Here is a 17,934-nt window from a genome sequence, read left to right on the forward strand (position 1 = left end):
ACAGCCCGACACAGGGCTCGAACCCATGAACGGCAAGATCATGACCTGAGCCAAAGTCAGACACCTGACCGACTGAGCCACCCGGGTGCCCCCAAGAAGCTGTTTTTTAATTTAACCCACTGTTGGGGCGCCTGGATGGCTCAGTCGGTTAGGTGTCCGACTTCAGCTCAGGTCAGGATCTCACCGTTTGTGGGTTCAAGCCCCACATCGGGCTCTGTGCTGACGGCTCAGAGCCTGGAGCCCGCTTCGGACTCTGTGTCTCCTTCTCTCTCTGCCCTTCCCCCACTCAATCTCTGTCCCTGTCTCAAAAAGAAATAAACATTTAAAACCAAAAAGAATTAAAGGGCGCCTGGGTGGCTCAGTCGGTTAAGCATCCAACTTCAGCTCAGGTCATGATCTCGCGGTTCGTGAGTTTGAGTCCCACGTCGGGTTCTGTGCTGTCAGCCTGTCAGCGCAGAGCCCGCTTTGGATCCTCTGCCCCACTCTCTCTGCCCCTCCCCCGCTTGCACTCCCCCCCCCCCCGAAAAAAAGGATTAAAAAAAAAGAATTAAAAAAAAAATCACTTAACCCACTGTTGTGTCGGGTCTCTACTGCAGCAGCTGAACCTGTACGTAACCTGATAACGGAGGGAGTCCATGTATCTGTTATCTTTTGCCACAACAGTGCTAACTAATAAACCATCCTCAAAACTCAGGAGGCTGGGAAACCGATTCTCACAGGTTGGCCGTTACCGCTGTACTTTAACGCCCTGCTGGCTGGATCGGCGCGGCTTCTCACTGCTGGTCTTGTCTCCCTGTGTTGCTGCCAGGACCCAGGCTGAAGAGGCAGCGGCTACCCAAGAGAAGCGTAAGAGAGCAAGCACTCTTGCTCTCTTCGAGCCTAAGCACGGAGCCTCTTCGAGCCTCTTCGAGCCTCTTCGAGCCTAAGCACGGAACCAGCCCCAAGCCCCAAGCCAGGGGATGGGAAAGTACACTGTGGCCACGAGGAGACACAGCAGGAGCGGGGATGCGGGGAGGGCCCATAATTCTCTCTCCCAGAATGTGACAGAGTCCTGGGTTAGAGGCTACGACACGGTGGCCCTGCTCTTCTAGGCGTCACCTACGAATGGCGCGGAGTGGGAGTGAAAGATAGCGTCCGTCCATGTGAAGACTCAACCGCAGTTCTCTATTAGGTCAGGAGCCCTGACAAGACAAGAATCACATCTCCTTCCTCTTCCCAACGCCTAGTGCCAGACCCTGCCCTCAGGGCTGACTCGGGGATATTACTGGGTGAATCTGAGACCATTTCTTCACTCTCTGCGTAGGATTCCTTATGTAATACAGACTGACCTCCTAAAGGTCAGCACACAGTGCTATGTGTTTGCCCCCAAAGCGGCAAAGGGACCGTGCCATTGGGAACTGAGATGTGTACCTAGGTCTGTCTACACCGCATCCTGGATCCACTGCCTCCCACAGGGACCTCCAGAAGAAAGGACTTCTACAAGTTAAATATCGCAGACTTCACACTCCAAAGGAGAACCGCTTGAAGAGAGCCATGGTTGACGCTAAGGAATGCCACCATCACCACAGAATTCCAGGCACCGGGCATGTGGGTAGAAAGTATATTTTAGGGCAGTGACTCATGGTAAGTCGTTTCCTCCAGACCCTAAAACGGACTATTCAATGTCAAGCTGTCTCAGGCTCAGGCTGATAACAGGGCAGCCATAGGGGACCTAATGGGAGCTGCGTTGTCACGGTCCAAGTCTGTACACACCGCTTGTATAACCCTCCCAAGTTCGCAAAGACAATATATCAGTCGCCGCTCTTTATGCTCCAAGTGAAAGAAATCCAACTAACATATGCTTAAACCAAAAATGTCATACAGTGTATCGGCTCACATAACCGGGAAGCCTAAGATCTTAAAGCTGGCCGCATCTAGCGCTCAAACGTCATTCTCTCCCCAACTGTCCCTCAGTTGTGCTTTCCTCCATGATGGCTTCAGGCTTCAGGATGCATGCCCCAAGACTGCAAAGATAGTCGTTAGTAACTCCAACTCTCCACTGAGGTTGAGCAAGCCTCATAAAGGAAAGCCAGTCTTCAAAAAGCCTCTGATTGGTCTGCTCGGACCCTGTATCTGGTAGGAGGAGACCCTGATTGGCCAGCCATGGCCACGTGCACCTGCAAGGTGGGCCTTAAACCAGTACTTAAGTCTCTGCTAGGGCACAGGAACTGAATAGAAAGTCAAGAGAGGGGTTGTCTCACGGCAAGTTGAGGGGGTGAGGTGACAAATGGAAGACCAGACATTGAGGCTAGATTGAACTAACCCTAAGCCTAAACTTTGAACAGGCTTTCACACGTTCATAGATGCTATTGTGAGTAAAACACAAATTCACTTAAGAGCAGGAGTGCCTTCATAGTAACTTTTGGTCTTTCTGTATTTTTGTCCCAATTAATAGATATCAAAAGGATACCTACGATCACGAGCAGGTCCAAAGACCATTCTATTTTTTAATATTAGAAAGGGATTCTTAACTGCAGATTAAGAGAGAGAGTAAAGAAAGCAAGAAGAGAAGGGAGCCAGGAAAAGCCCAGCCCACGAAGCAGCGAAGGAAGGTTCCAGGACAGCAGCGTATGACAGGTCAAGGAGGTAGCCGAGGGAAATGGCACTAACTGTCATGCCAGAGCACTGGAGCGGAGTGGAGGAGTGATCGTGGCGGGCAGCACAGAAAGAGAAGGAGAAGAAATTAAACCCCGGGGGGTCAGGGGACAGAAACGAGTGCCATCGGACTACATGAGGAAGCTCTGCGGTGAACAATACTTACCTAGTCACAATTCTGCAACCACTATCATTCGTGGGGCAAGAGTGACAAAACTAAACCCCAAGAATGGAATGGGTGGGGGTGTTAAAGACCTAACTCCTTGCCTGTGTTGCCAGGAAGTCCACAGACAGTGTCTAAAATGGATGAATCAGAGCACCTGGGTGGCTCAGTCGGTTGAGCGTCTGACGTCAGCTCAGGTCACGATTTCACGGTTCGTGGGTTCGAGCCCCGCATCGGGCTTTGTCTTGACAGTGCAGAGCCTGCTTGGGATTCTCTCTTTCCTTCTCTCTCTTTCAAAAAAAAAAAAAAATTAAAAAAAATCTTTCAAATGGAAGAATTAAGAGCTAGAAACACAAGATAGGTGGAGATAAGCACCCGAAGATCCAGCGAGAGGTAAGGAGAACTGAGGACTGGTGAGCTGGCCCAGGAGGGTGGGGATGGTCAAGGCAAGAGGCTGCTGCGGGTCATTCTGTTTCCTCACCATTTCATTTCGTACTATTTGAACTGTAAACTACGTGTGATAACATTTGGGAGGCTTAAAGAGTCCATTCTTTTGTCAACTGCACCTCAAAGCTGTATTTGTGTCCAACTTTATTGAGATAGAATTGACAAATCATTTTTACGAACCCTTTAAATCCGTTTTTTCAAAGAGAGTGGGAAGAACCAGCTTCCTGCAACAGAAGCCATGAGAACATTACCTATTCCGGTTTCAAAAGAAATGGTGGCATTAGTCCTACTTAGATGATTTCGGTCAGAGACCAAGTAAGGATACATCTGGGGTTCAAACAAGAGAGGCTCTCACTCCAGTGCTCAAAGACCAGTTAGAAAACGGAGATCTGACTGGACTGGGTAGGTACAAATTAGCCAAAACTGTAATAATAATAATAATAATAATAATATAGCTAGTTATCCTCAAGTGCTTACTTCAGACCAGAAACCGTCCTGAGGATATTATCTTCTTTAATCCTCATGGCAACTGATATTTTCCCCAATTTACAGATGAGGAACTGAGGCTCGGATAGTTTGGGGAACTTCCCGGAAGTCACACACTCTGGCCCCTCTGCCTGAGGCGAAGGGGCCTCAGAGTGTTGTGATTTACTTCTCTTTTCTAACCACCAATCAAACTTAGAAGTTTCTATCTCTGGTGCCATCTCGAGGGGCCTGTGAAAACCACTGACTGTGGCAGTGGTCTCAGGCCCACACTTGCTGGGTTGTGCTGGGCCCCGCGCTGTCTTAGGGAAGGCCTAGAAAACGGTATGGGGTAGAGCCGGCATTCAAACCTAAGCGTTCCTGGCTCCAAAGCCCACTTGCTCGGCCACTGAATTATGCTAGTTCTCCAGCTAGAATCAGAGCTGGGTGAGGATCCCACCTGTAGTAATTATGAGTTGTACGGCCTTGGGCCCCCAAGTTCCTTAACCTCTCTTAAGCCTGTTTTATCATCTATGCCATGGGGATAACAATGGTGCTTACCTTCAGGGTGGTTGCTAAGGATAAATCAAAATTCCTATCTGGCAAATAGGAGCCTCTATTTTCCACACCTGTTAAATCCCTTGCCCTTCAGCTCCTAGGTTAAAGAGAGATTCTCACATTTTCTCACCCTTCAGATCCACGGGTGGTAGGGCAAGAGACAGAAAAGGTTTGGGTCAAGGCTAAATTCTTGGGCCTCATCCCAGAGTGACTCTCCAGGGCAGGGGCGGGGTTCAGGAATCTACACCTTAGACCCCCGAGAAATTCAGATGCCTGCAGTTCTCCTGCCTGGCTTTGAATGACTATGCGTAGTGCTTGAAATCTGACAGACCAGTGCCTTTGTGAGCCTCTGAGCCCTTCCTGCACTGGCCTCCAGCTGTGTCTGTGCCTCCTCCCTTTCCCCATTGCCCAATCTGTCTTTATCTCCCCCTTCCATTCTAATCCCCCTCCCCTTACTCTGGCCTTACTTCCTAGCTTCCTCTCCACCTCTCCGTGCACCCTCCCCTGAGCTCAGTCTGCATTCCTACCCACCAGCCCTTTCTCTACCAGTCTCTTCGCCGGCATCGCCCTTTCCTGTGTCCACCCGGAAGGCTCAGATAAAAGGTGCTTCCGCCAGGATAACCTTCCAGGCCTCTTCTCTGGCACCATGGCACTTTGCATGTACCTTTATTATTGCTCAAATAACAGGGTAATGGGAGATTTTTTTTTTTCCGGCCTCAGACTACCTGGTGGACTCGTGGCCCATGAATGGTGGAAACGTGCGCCAGAGTAAGATGGAGAGAGGAAGACAAGCCCGTAGACTTTGCAGAGGGGCCGAGAGGCCTGAGAAGTAAGAGAAGACCAGGAGACGGGGGCTCCTGAAAAGATCGACAAGAGATTACCATGCGGGGTTCCCACAGCTTTTGCAGACAGCAGCTGCGCAAAAATTCATTGGAAGAACTGAGGAATGTTGCTGGCTCCATCTGGGGGAGGGCATGCTTGTATCAAGACACTGATGCTCTTGATGTGCTATAATTATAACCAGAAACACTATCCTTTTGCCCAGGAAGCTGGATTTCCTAGTAAATTCCTTACTTTCCAAGTTGTTTAATGCTAAGATAATGCTTTGCTTCTGTGTCCTTATTTATTTATTTTTAATGTTTATTTACTTTTGCGAGGGAGAGCACAAGCGAGGGAGGGGCAGAGAGACAGAGAGAGAGAGAGAGAGAGAGAGAGAGAGAGAATCCCAAGCAGGCTCTGCACGGTCAGCGCAGAGCCCAATGCAGGGCTGGAACTCACAACTGTGAGATTGTGACCTGAGCCGAAGTCAGACACTTAACCGACCGAGCCACCCAGGCATCCCTCCGTGTCCTTATTTCTAACTTTCTGTTCAACTGTTAACCATACTAAATGTACTCAGATTCATCTAGTCTAAAATCGAGGAGAGGTGGTTCTCGCTCCTAGAGAGAGAATTATTGAAGAGGCAGCCCGCACACACTCAGGTGCCACATCTCCAACAGCTGGTTTTATAAATGGAAACAGGCACTGGGACCCCTTCTTCTCCCCTTCCCAGAAAGGCTGATGGACAGCCTGGCCCAGATCAGTGGAGCTTTCTTCCAAGACCTGTCCCGTTCCCAGACCAGCCCTGTAGACACCCCCAAAGTCCCCCTGGACCTGCAGGTAGCAGTACCTCTCCACCCCAGTACTCACCCCACACTCAGGCCCTAAGATCCCATTTGACCTAAGCCTGCAGGTATGAAGTGTCCAAAGCACAAGACATCTCTCCCCACCCCCACCAACACACACTCTTGACCTTTTGTTCTGAGTCCATGTGAAAGAGAAATATCAACTCTACCAAGTAAAGGAAACAAACAACTTCCTGGCTAGATGAGAATAACCAGAACCTTAAGCTTCATGCCTGGGGGCTGACGGGTACCTAAAGGTGCTCCCTTGGTGACAGCGGTGATCAAAACCTGTATGCTTTTCCTGAGAACCACCAGGCGGGAAGCACCTACTGCACTGATGCCCTCAGGGAGGCAAAACTAGGGTAGACGTTATTGGTCCGATTTTACAAGTGGGAACCTTCCGGGCAGGAGGCCAACAGACAGCCTCAATGGTAGATAGTGCTGTGCCCAGGCAAGGTCATGAACCCAGAAGGCGGCCGGGATCTAGTGAGACGCAGACACTGCTGGGGGCGGGCAGTAGGACACGTTCCGCCCGACACTGGTGGGCTAGCCCGGTGGCCTCGCCTCTTCGTGCGCATCTCCGGTCGCAGAGTCCCCAGCCTCCCAGATCACTCACCTGCTCTGGGGCTGGTGACTTGGGCTTTCCCGAGCGCTGGCCCCGCCCCGAGGCTCCGCCGGCCCTGCGATTGGCTCCGCGGTCCGGGGTCGGGGCCGGACGCCGAACCAACGTGATGGCGTCAGGCGCCGCGAGCGCCGTTTCCTGTTGTCGCTGGCCGGGAGGCCGCAGCGCCTGGTCGGAGGCTTGGGGGCTGCAGTGGCCAGGAGTGCCCCGCGCCGCCTCCCCGCTCCCTCTGGTGAGTTAGGGGTCAGAGGGCGAGGAGGGTGAGAAGGGACGGCGGGGCCGAGACGAGAACGGGCGATGGGTCACCAGCCCTGTCCGTGATCGCAAACCCTTGGTTGCTTTGAAACTGTCCTGCTTCAGAGCCTTTTCCCTTCCCCGCCTGAGCCCCGCACCCTACCCCACTCGGACCCGAGCCTTCAGCCCAAACAGCCAGTGCTGACCCGTCCCCTTCCTCTTCTTCAGCCGTGACCCGAGCCCAGCCCTTACCCTCACCCCTTCACCACTGGTCTTGCGTAAGTGCAGCCACACTCGACCCCACGGTAGCCCACTTGGCAACCCCTAGGACAGCCACTTCCCTCCGCCTCCCTCTAACGCGTGTCATTCTCACCCCTCAACCCCTTTGGCGATCCCAGTGCTCCACGCAAACCTCCTCGAACCCCCCCTCCCCCGTCCCCCGTCTTTCTGGCTTACCCCTTTTCAGGCTCAGCTTTCTTATCCCAGCCCCCCTGCTCAGCCCCCCAAGGTCTGCTCAGCCAAAACACCCACCTCCCCCCACTCATTTAATACCTACCACCACAGTAGATGCCCTATTGCGCTTACCCCCCCTCTTCTTGATAACTCTGATCTCAGCCCTGTCTCAAGTCTTGTATGTATCTTCTTGTCCTCACCCACTCAACCCCTAACTTCCAAGCCCACCACGTACTTTCTTTCCATCCCCAGCCAGCCTGAGGACACTTCATTCCTGAGTCTTTGCTAAACCACCCCCCAACTCTTGCTGCCCTAGTTCCCACCACCCCTACCCAATCTTGTTAGATTGACGTCTTCCTATCCCCATTTCAACTCTTCATCCCAACTCTGTGCCCATTCTTCCCTTGATGTGGTCCCCATTTGATCTGAGAACCTAGTGCAGTCCCCTGCCAACCCCCCCCTGCTTTCTCAGAGCCAGGCACTTGCCGAACACCTCAATTGATGCGGGGCCTCAGATGGTAAGTAAGTGTGGAGGAGTAGAGATCCTTCTCCCGTGGGTCAAGTGCTTTTCCTGGATGTCAGGTCCCCTGTAGCTGTCCTTAAGGATTGTGTTCCTGGCATCCATATTACATTACTCGCGTTGGCTGCTGGAATGGTAGGTATCATCCAAATACCTGGAAGGTGAGGGATAGCTACTCATTCAGCTGGGGCAGTGGGAGCTTATCACTTCCTTTTGGGTGATGATCTGGAGAAACTCAAGGGGTTTCTCCACTGTGTGGGGTTGGCTGTGGTCACAGAATCATGTCCGTGTGTATTGCCCTGCCGCTTAGAAAGGACCCTCACCCAGTGCTCCTCCTGGCCAGAAGTGGTTGTAGATTAGTCCCGCTACCGAATGTGCCAGAGGTGACGTTACATGTTGTGAAGAGTAGAGGTGAGTGGATCCTGGGGACGCCGAGGCCTCCGTGGAGGCTGTTGAATTGCTTCCTGTTTTTGCAGGTGCTGGATCATTGAGGTTTGACCATTTTGATTACCCATGAACACAGAGAGTCAAGTTATCTCAGAGTAGCAGGACATTCTTGAGGCACCCAGGCTCCATTGTTAACATTTATAATCTCCTGGGATTTGGGGGTGCACCTCCCCTCTAAGTTCTGGTGACCAAACTCCAAAGGATTGGCCATTTGACAGCCATTGTAAAGGACCCCAAAGAAGACCCATTGTCTCTGCTTGCATTTATAGTCTCACGCCTTTGAGAATTAGATGTCCTTTGACCTTCAATATCCCCTTCCGTTAAGGTGTGATCTCTGAAGGGTTTCAGCCTGTTGGCAGCTTGGTGTAATGGAAGGAGTTCCACAGTGACCCCACCACTGAAAAGTTGTATACCTCAACCTCTTACGGTCTGCAACGGTCTGAGCCTTTTTATTTTACTCATCTGTTCATTCAGCAAGTATTTTTTGAGCACCACTGTGTGCCGTGCACTGTTTGAAGCATTAGAAATACAATGGTGAATGAGTCAGGCAAAGGTCCTGCTTTCATTCACTCGGAGTTTGGTCCTTGCCAGAATCTTAAGGGATCTGGGACAAGAATATGGGAGAGATGGGTGTTGTTGGATGGAAGGAGGGAGGGAGGAAAGAAAGATACCCAGTGTTCTTAGACTTCACATTTCTGGCCTCACCCACTAGCCTTTGGACTGGGAATCAGGAGCTAGAAGTTGCTTGCCCTCCAGCTGATATTCAGTTGCTTTGTTGCCCTACCGGCCCCCCCCCATCCCACCCCCCACAGGGCTCTTGTCTAGAAATCCAACTTTCTTCAGGTAGAAGGAGGTGCTGTTTACTCAGCACTCACATGTCTGAAGTATCAGCTGTCTTTCTGAATCAGAAGATAACTTTGTCATTTGTTTCCAACTGAAAACCCTGACTCATCACCTGGTACAGCAGCTGGAGGGCTTAAACACCGGCCTGTTGTCGTGCATAGTCAGGTGCAGGATCGGAGTCAGGCCGTAGAGACGAGGCTGTCGCGGATGGCGGGGAAGTCTCTCAGAAGAAGAGGTTGCTGTTTACTGATGAACGGAGTGTTTCGAAAGTGGTGAAGCCAGGTTATCCATTTCTTCTTTTAATGTAAGTCTCATCTGAGTCCTTCTCCTCTTTTCGTTCTTCCTTAGTCTCTGGAGGAAGTGAAATTGGATGTTTATAGAAGGCCAGGCAGTATCACCAAGAGAATCAACCACAACGATTCCTTCCTGTGTGTTGGAACATTTGAGGAGGGACAGCTCGGAAACCTGGCTGCCATGGAAAGGACCTGTGGTCAGCTAGGTGGGGCCACAGATCTGATGGGCAAGATCGTTTCTTGTCAGTGTTAGGCCTTCTTTGATAAGGTGGAGCTTCTGAAGAGTCTGTGAATAATAAGTTTGCCTGAAACTCTTTGAACCGAGGACCTGGGACAGTATGAACGGGCGAAAGGCACAGAGCTTGGAATGAGAAAATTCTGTCCCTCACCTGAGGCGTGTTTCTACTGAGCCTCAGTTTTCTCTTCTGTGAATGAGGGATAATCATCCTTCTCTCACAGGATTGTTTTAAGAATTAAATGAGGATAGAGAACGAGATCCTGTGCCAGAGTGAACCGATACAGAGGGGCAGAGGTAGACGAAGGGTGGCTTAGGAGTTTCCTAAAGGCACACGGCACTCACCTTTTCTGCTCAGCTGTATCAGGGATGTTTGAACTCTCTACTTGCTCTCTTGATTCTGGGTCTCCTGAAGACCCACCCCTCTTTCGTTTGCTTCTTGGTGTCAGTGAAGACAGTTCTGAGGATAGAAAGTGAAACCAGTCCCATAGCGTGGTAGATGGGGGTCTGGCCCACCCAAGGAGCCTGCTGGAGTGCTGACCTAGCAGTCAGGAGACCCAGAGCCCAGAGATCTCACATCGTAGATGGTCGTGGTCCTGCCTCTGAGCCATTGCCTGCCTTCCTGAGGCGTTCTAGAACCGACAGGCCTATGTAGGGAGCTGTGGCTTCCTGCAAAGAAAGATGTGCCCGGAACTTTGGCCTGACCCCCACGTCCCAGTTCTGTTTTGTGAATTGTCAAGTGGCCATTCTTCTAGGTTTCTCTGCACTGTTGTCCTTTTGTGACGTTCCTGACACTGTTTTAGGTCACAGTTGTCTCTTGTCTGGCCCTGCTCTGACCTCAGTGTCAGTTTACTTTGTTTTTTCAGCAGACCCTGACTTGGCCAGAGCACCCACTTAACGATAAGCCTCCCTCCCTCCAGTGAATATTATATTCAGTTAATTAGTTGATGAGGCCTCAATGGTCCTCCTCTTCAGATTGCTGAGGCCCAAGCCTTGGGGCCGGCTGAGGGAAGGGCAGTTTTAGGGCTTGAGGCTCTGTCTAGAAGGGCAGGCCCCCGGAATTGCCAAAGGGGATTGGATGCCAGGGTCTCAAAGCCAGAGAGCCTGAAGTTGGCCTGCAGGGCTGCGTAGGGTAGCCTTGAAGAAACCCAGCCTCTAGGATCAGGCACGGTTTCAGGACCGACTCTGTAGTACGTCCCCTTCTCCCGGTGCCCTGGTGGCCAGAGCATGGAGCTGGTCTCCAGCAAAGGGTCCTGAGGATTCCCAGTGGGTAGGAGCTGGGAAAGTGGTGGAGGGAGAGACAGCCTGATGGGCTGTGGCCAGGGGCTAGCGTTCCTCCTGTCAGTCTGTTGTGCGCTGACCAGAGCTGGTTTCGTGGGGGCCGTCCTCCACACACCTGTCTCCCTTTGCATGTCCTTACTTAGGAAGGTCGGCGCTGGGTCCTGTTCACCCTCTGCCGGATCCAGAGGCCAGGGCTTGAATCAGAGCGTCTTTCATCATTTAGGGCCACCCTGCCGTTCTCCATGCCTCGCTGTTCGCCTGTAAACCTTTCCTGCCAGACTCAACCCCGATGCTCCCTTGCATCCCGCCACCTGGGCCCCCAGCCGAAGAGCCCTCCTCCCAAGACTCCCCTGCCCCCTCCCCAGCCACCCCTTAGCCCTAGCTCACACCTGCCTCTTCCAGAAGGGTGGATGTCATCCTGGCCGAAGGTGGTAGAGCCCGCCACTGATCAGCCCTGGGATCTTGGGAAGTTCCTTGACCTGGGTCAGCTTTGATTTCATATCTGTTAGATCTGGATAATAAAAGAGCTCGCCTAGGGTGGTTCCAAGGAATGAATGAAGCAATGTGTGTGAACAGTACAAAATCCATTCAGCATGCCTCCATTTGATAACTTCTTTGGGCCATCGGTTTTTGAGAACAGAGACAGCGATGACCTGTTTTTTGGTGTCCCTCCATGCTCGGCAGTGTGGTCACTAGAGATCTGTTTAGATGGGAATGTGCCTGCCCAATCCTGGTCCGTCCGAGTGGCTGGGGCGGTCCAGGCGAGCCAACAGCCCCCCCCGAGGCTCAGGTTGAGCCCCCCCGCCCCCCACCTAAGCCACCCCCGGGGGGTGGGGGGGAGCCAGTGCCCTGAGGGATTTACCTGTGTACCCACTTCAGGTAGTTGAGCGGACTCATTCAGACAGTGGCCTTTGCCTGTAAGGCTTGGCCACATCCAACCGGGGTAATAGACACCATTTATCCTTAGTACCGTCAGGCCCTGTGCTGGGCGTTTTCCACATTCATAACCTCCATTTGAGACGTCTGCCGTGGTGCCCCACCTAGCATGCCTGAGTGGTTAGTGGCAAATCGAGATTCGAACCCGTGTTGTTTCCCTTAGGCGTGTCCCTGTGCTGCTCCAGCTGGACCCTCGTGCCTGGAGGGGAAGCAGCTATGTAGCAAGAGGCCCTCCCTTTGGAAACTTCCTTCGGCTGTGCTTGTCCCTGCCGAGCTGGCAGACATCGGGCTGGCACAGGAGTCAGAGGCTCCGAGTGTGAATTGTGAGCCCCTGCTTCCTGGTCCATGTGGGCTCTTGGCACCTCCAGCGGCAGCATCCCCCTCGCACCCTTAGTTCTGTATCCAAATCAGCCCTTCATTCCCTGCTTTTTTGTGCCAGCGTTTGGTGTGGCATACGGAGGCCTTTCCATGCCCTGATTGGGGTGGACCCACCCATGGCACATAGGATTCCCCACCTCCTGAGATCCGAGCCCTCAGATTTCTTCTCTTCCCTTGTTTCCTTCCTTAAAATCCACTCTTGGCTTTTACTTTTGAATTCAGAGGCCTTTGCGTTGCAGTTTGAGGAAGGTGGGCTGACCCGCTGCCTGCTGGGGGAGGGGGAGAATTGGCTGGGGGTGGTGAGCTGGAACCTGCTCATCTGGCCGCCGCCGTCTGTCTCTGCAGGTGTCATGTGATTCTCCGAGGGAGCTGCAGTGTGAGCGGAAATGCTCTCGGTGGTGGAGAATGGACTGGACCCCCGGGCTGCCATCCCGGTAGGCAGTCGGAGAGGCTCAAGGGTGGGGAAGGGGGCACGGGACAGCCATGTCATTGGTTTTCCTCACTTTGAAATGAATGAGTACTGTCTGGAAAGCGAGGCCTCGGGTTGAGAAAGAGTTCTAGCAGAAGCAGGCTCTGAGGAGATCCTGCCCTTTCTAGAACATCTTATTGGTGATGGAATGGGAATTGATAAAAAACGACGGATTTTAATACGGGCTGCCTAAAGACCAAGGATTTCTCAAAGGAAGTCATACATATGGGGCGCCTGGGTGGCTCACACGGTTAAGCGTCATGATCGTAAGCGGCTCATGGTCTTACAGTTTGTGAGGTCAAGCCCTGCACTGGGCGCTCTGCTGTCAGAGCAGAGCCTGCTTTGGATCCTCGGTCCGCTCTGTCTCTGCCCCCTCCCCCACAGGCACATACACGTATGCGCATTCTCTCTCTCTCTCGCGCTCTCAAAAATAAGTAAACATTAAAAGAAGGGGCAGCTGGGTGGCTCAGTCGGTTGAGCATCCGACTTCGGCTCAGGTCATGATCTCACGGCTCATGGGTTGGAGCCCCGCATCGGGCTCTGTGCTGCCAGCTCAGTGCCTGGAGGCTGCTTCGTATTCTGGGTCTCCCTCTCTCTCTCTCTGCCCTCTCCCTCTCATGCTGTCTCTCTCTGTCTCTCAAAAATAAATAAACATTAAAAAAAAAAGAAAAAAGAAAAGAAGGCATTAGGGTGGCCTGGGTGCCTCAGACGGTTGAGCGTCCATTTGGCTCAGGTCATGATCTCACGATTTGGGAGTTTGCTGCTGTCACCACCTAGCCCACTTGAAATCCTCTGTCCCCCTCTCTCTTTGCCTCTCTCTCTCTCTCTCTCTCTCTCTCTCAAGTCAAATAAGGAAACAATGAAAGAAGTATATGACCCATAAGTCATATGAAAAGATGTCTAACATCAAAAGACTGCATACTGTATGACTTCATTTACACAAAATGTCCAGAATTGGCAAATCCATAAAGACAGAAGTAGATTAGTAGTTGCTGGGGGTTGAGGGAGAGGGGACTAGAGAGGAGTGACTGCTCATGGGCACAGTTTTCCTTTTTGAGACAATGAAAATGTCCTAAAATTAGGTAGTGGCTGTAGTTTCACTATTCTGTGAATATACCAAAAATCACTGAACTGTATAGTTTAAATGAGTGAATTTTATGCAATGTAAATTGTGTCTCATTAAAGCTGTTATAAAGAAAAAAGGAACAGGGGCGCCTGGGTGGCGCAGTCGGTTGAGCGTCCGACTTCGGCTCAGGTCGTGATCTCACGGTCCATGAGTTCGAGCCCCGCGTCGGGCTCTGTGCTGACAGCTCAGAGCCTGGAGCCTGCTTCGGGTTCTGTGTCTCCCTCTCTCTCTGACCCTCCCCCGTTCATGCTCTGTCTCTCTCTGTCTCAAAAATACATAAACATTAAAAAAAATTTTTTTTTTTAAGGAAAAAAAGAACATTCGACTTTTCTAAGAACATTAACATGAACTGTTTGGGCTAAGATAAAAATAAAACAGTAAAATATTTATCCATAATCCTATCAGCTAACAGTTCAAACCAGGTTTTCTGTATTCCCTCCCAATCCTTTTCCAAAACACATAGGTAATTTTGACATGCTTATATTATGACAGAACTGTCTTTATCTTTCCAAAGGATTTTACATATATGTAATTTATAATTGATTTATGTAACAGACCTTAACGGAATACTTACATGTGTCAGGAACCAGGCCAAGTGTTGAGGATGCAAGAATGAAAAGAAAAAGCAAGTCCTGCCCTCAGAGTAATCCCCCCACCCCCCAACTCCTGTGCTGTAGGTCAGGAAGTATTTGTTCCGTTTAACAGATGAGGAAATTAAGCTCAGTGAGGTTAAGTGAAATGTCTGCAGTGACCCAGCTGTTGACCAACAGAGCTGAGACTAACATCTGCCTCTGACTGCCAGGTCAAGGATCTTTCCTTTTTTCTTTCTTTCTTTTTAAAGTTTATTTATTTATTTTAGGGGTGCCTGGGTGGCTCAGTCAGTTAAGCGTCCTATTTCGGCTCAGGTCATGATCTCACGGCTCGTGGGTTCGAGCCCTGCATCAGGCTCTGTGCTGACAGCTCAGAGCCTGGAGCCTGCTTCGGATTCTGTGTCTTCCTCTCTCTCTGCCCCTCCCCCCCCTCATACTTTGTCTCTCTCTCTCTCTCTCTCTCTCTCTCTCTCTCTCAAAAATAAACATTAAAAAGATATTTTTAAATAAATAACGTTTATTTTATTTATTTTGAAAGGGAGAGTGAGCATGAGCAGAGGAGGGGCAGAGAGAGGGAGAGAGAGAGAGAGAGAGAGAGAGAGAGAGAGAGAATCTCAAGCAGGCTCCACACTGTCAGCACAGAGCCAGATACGGAGCTCAAACTCAGAAACCGTGAGATCATGACCTGAGCTGAAATCAAGAGTCAGATGCTTAACTGACTGAGCCACCCAGGTGCCCCTAGGATCTTTCGTAATGTGGACCATGCTCCTGTTTTCTTGGTGTTTTTATGGTTCTTCAACGTTTATTTATTTTTGGGACAGCGAGAGACAGAGCATGAACGGGGGAGGGGCAGAGAGAGAGGGAGACACAGAATCGGAAACAGGCTCCCGGCTCTGAGCCATCAGCCCAGAGCCTGACGCGGGGCTCGAACTCACGGACCGCGAGATCGTGACCTGGCTGAAGTCAGACGCTTAACCGACTGCGCCACCCAGGCGCCCCGGTGTTTTTATGGTTCTAAAGTGGCACTTGTAGCCTCTTCATGGAATCGTAGACCCCTAAACAAGGTGGAAAGCTTCACCCCTGCCCTAGATGGATCACGCAGGCTCCCACACCTGTAACTATGATGGAGCCGGTATTTAAACACAAGATTTCTATGGCTATCAAATCACTGAAGTTCGGTTTAAAAAGCAAAACAAAAGAAAAACATACAAATATCTTTGCAAAAAAATAACTATCTCTGGGTGGTATAAGTACGTAATTTTCCTTTTCTCCTCTATGCTTTGTCTCTGTTTTCTTTCTTTTTTTAAAATTTTTTCCCAACGTTTATTTATTTTTGAGAGAAAGAGAGAGCGCGCGCGTGCGTGTGCAAGTGGGGGAGGGGCAGAGAGAGAGGGAGACACAGAATCCAAAGCAGGCTCCAGGCTCTGAGCTGGCAGCACAGAGCCCGACGTGGGGCTCGAACCCATGAACCGTGAGATCACGACCTGAGCCGAAGTCGGACGCTCAACCGACTGAGCCACCCAGGCGCCCATCTTTGTTTTCTATGATTAGCTTGTGCTAGTTTTGCTGTATACACACCCACAGGTAGCCGTGAGACGTGTGTGGGTGTGCGTGTATTTGGTGATAAGCACTTCCCTTCCAGGGGTCACCGCAGGATCTTCTAAAGGCCTGTGTTATGTCTGACACTGACTAGGTCATCAAGAAGAAGCTAGTGGGATCTGTGAAGGCGTTGCAGAAGCAGTACGTGTCCTCGGACACAGTGGTCACTAGCGAAGACGGAGATGCCAACGCCATGTGCAGTGCCCTGGAGGCTGTATTTATCCACGGCCTGCATGCCAAGCACATCCGAGCCGAGGCCGGAGGGAAAAGGAAGAAGAGCGCCCACCAGAAGCCTCTGCCTCAGCCTGTCTTCTGGCCCCTCCTGAAAGCTGTCACCCACAAGTGAGATCAGCAGGGGAGGCTTTGCTTTGCGGAGGAGCTTCAGTGTGGGTGAGCCTGGGCTCTCCCTCTACAGCTCTATGGGAAGGCAGCAGAGATGCTCTGTGTTCTAGAATGGAGATGGGTGAGATAGGGGTTATTGTTAGACCGAGCCTCAAGAGCCCCTCAGCGCACAGGCAATGGCCTGGGGCTGCTCAGGCCCCTGGCTGGTCGCCTTTAGCAGGAGCCGCTTTTTTGCCACACCGTGGCAAAGTTAGGTGGTTGGAACAGAGAATGTGTGGCCTGCAAAGCCTAAAATCTTTACTAAGTGGCCCTTGACAGAAGAGGTTTGCTGACCCTGCCTTGGAATGTTTGAACATCTCTATGCTAAGTATTATATCCTAACAGGCTGTGGCATTTTTTAAAGCAGTGGAATCCGGATCATCTGAATATCCACCCCGGGACGTTTGCCTCTGCGGCCCTGGCCCTAACTGCCTGGGCTTTGGAGCAAGCAGCTGCTGGCACGTTGCCTCTAAGGGCTATTAAATGCCACCTTCAGCCTGAAGGTGCCTTGTCGGTCTGTATCTTCCTTTTCCTGCTGACTGCCACCGCCCTATCTCAGGGTCTTACCTCACTCCCAGGTGGCAGTGGCTTTCTAATTGTCCCCCTTATCTCATTCTGTCTGTCCTTAGGTCAGGCAGCTGGTCAACATTTATTGAGCTTAAGCTAACCCGAGCTCATTCCCTGAGCCCTGTGGAGCACGCACTCCTATGGGCGAGACGTGCTCGGGGCACTGTGATGGTCAGAGGAAGGGCATTTACATCAGACCAAGGGTTCGGGAACTGAGTTTGGTACGTGATCTTATCCCGAGCAGCCCACCCAGAAGTCTGCGTGACTGCGGTCGAGTCATTTCCCGGTGTAAAAACTCTCAGGCTCCCCAGTGCTAGCCTGGAGTCCCATTCACTTCGTTGGGGCCCCAGAATCTGTATCCTGACCAGGTTCGCAGGTGATTCTGACGCACAGCCAGGTGTGGGGACCCTTGCCCCACTTTGCCTCACCGGTTGGATGCTCGAGACCCTGCATCACCTGACTTTGCAACCCAATCAGCCGCTCCTCCTCCTCCCCGTGCTGTAACGGGAGTGCTCACCACTCCTGTTACACAGCTGCTGCTTCCCTACCCTTGGTGCCTTTTTTCTGTCAGTCCTTGGTGCCTAAGGTTCCCCTTCCATCTTTGCCGCTTGAAATCCCTCAAGGCCCAGCTCAATGCCTTGCCTATCCCTAATCCCTATGCCTAATCCCTCAATGCCTTGCCTGAGGCATTGTTCTTACTGCAACCTGGAAGTGATTGCCTTCCCCCCACCCCAGCTCTACTGACCACAGGGTTCACCTCCGTGTGCCCTTGAAAGGTAGTAACCTGGACTGAGGGCAGGACCATGTCTGTATCCTGTATCTTCACGGCTCCGAAGACCTGGCACTTAGGGGCTCATCAGATGTATGCCGGATGAGCAGGTGATGTCAAGGGCGCCTGGGGAGTTGTAACAAAAATGGCAATAATCCTGCATGACAGTAACCTCGAAAACGTGGGGAGTTGTAGCTAAATATTTCTCAATTCCCTGTAGAACACTGCTCTCTGAGATTTTTTCCCAAGCCTGTATATACTTG

The 17,934-nt window shown here is 51.4% G+C and overlaps 1 protein-coding gene and 1 long non-coding RNA gene across 5 annotated transcripts; both read left to right on the top strand.

The window, feature by feature from the left end:
- Positions 1-1,531: 1,531 nt before the first annotated feature.
- On the top strand, positions 1,532-5,360 carry LOC124513587 (uncharacterized). 2 transcript variants are annotated; one of them, XR_006962453.1, is made up of 2 exons: positions 1,532-1,623; positions 4,985-5,360. It is a non-coding gene; the product is annotated as an uncharacterized LOC124513587 (long non-coding RNA). The 2 variants fall into 2 exon arrangements; XR_006962454.1 differs by lacking the exon at positions 1,532-1,623 and adding an exon at positions 1,779-2,163.
- Positions 5,361-6,685: 1,325 nt separating this feature from the next.
- Positions 6,686-17,928, top strand: LOC124513585 (pleckstrin homology domain-containing family M member 1-like). Of its 3 annotated transcripts, none has more exons than XM_047081715.1 (4): positions 6,686-6,782; positions 12,516-12,604; positions 16,049-16,296; positions 17,679-17,928. In XM_047081715.1, exons 2-4 carry the CDS (start codon positions 12,557-12,559, stop codon positions 17,680-17,682), a joined length of 300 nt encoding a protein of 99 aa, XP_046937671.1. In that variant the 5' UTR covers positions 6,686-6,782; positions 12,516-12,556; the 3' UTR covers positions 17,683-17,928. The 3 variants fall into 3 exon arrangements, with proteins under 3 accessions (XP_046937671.1, XP_046937670.1, XP_046937672.1); XM_047081714.1 differs by lacking the exon at positions 6,686-6,782 and adding an exon at positions 6,803-9,351; XM_047081716.1 differs by lacking the exon at positions 6,686-6,782 and adding an exon at positions 11,995-12,115.
- The last annotated feature ends 6 nt before the right edge of the window (positions 17,929-17,934 follow it).

The sequence above is a fragment of the Lynx rufus genome, unplaced genomic scaffold (genome assembly GCF_022079265.1).
Source record: "Lynx rufus isolate CCGP_SWC_20201006 ecotype Redwood Valley unplaced genomic scaffold, mLynRuf1.p SCAF_18, whole genome shotgun sequence".
NCBI lineage: Eukaryota > Metazoa > Chordata > Mammalia > Carnivora > Felidae > Lynx > Lynx rufus.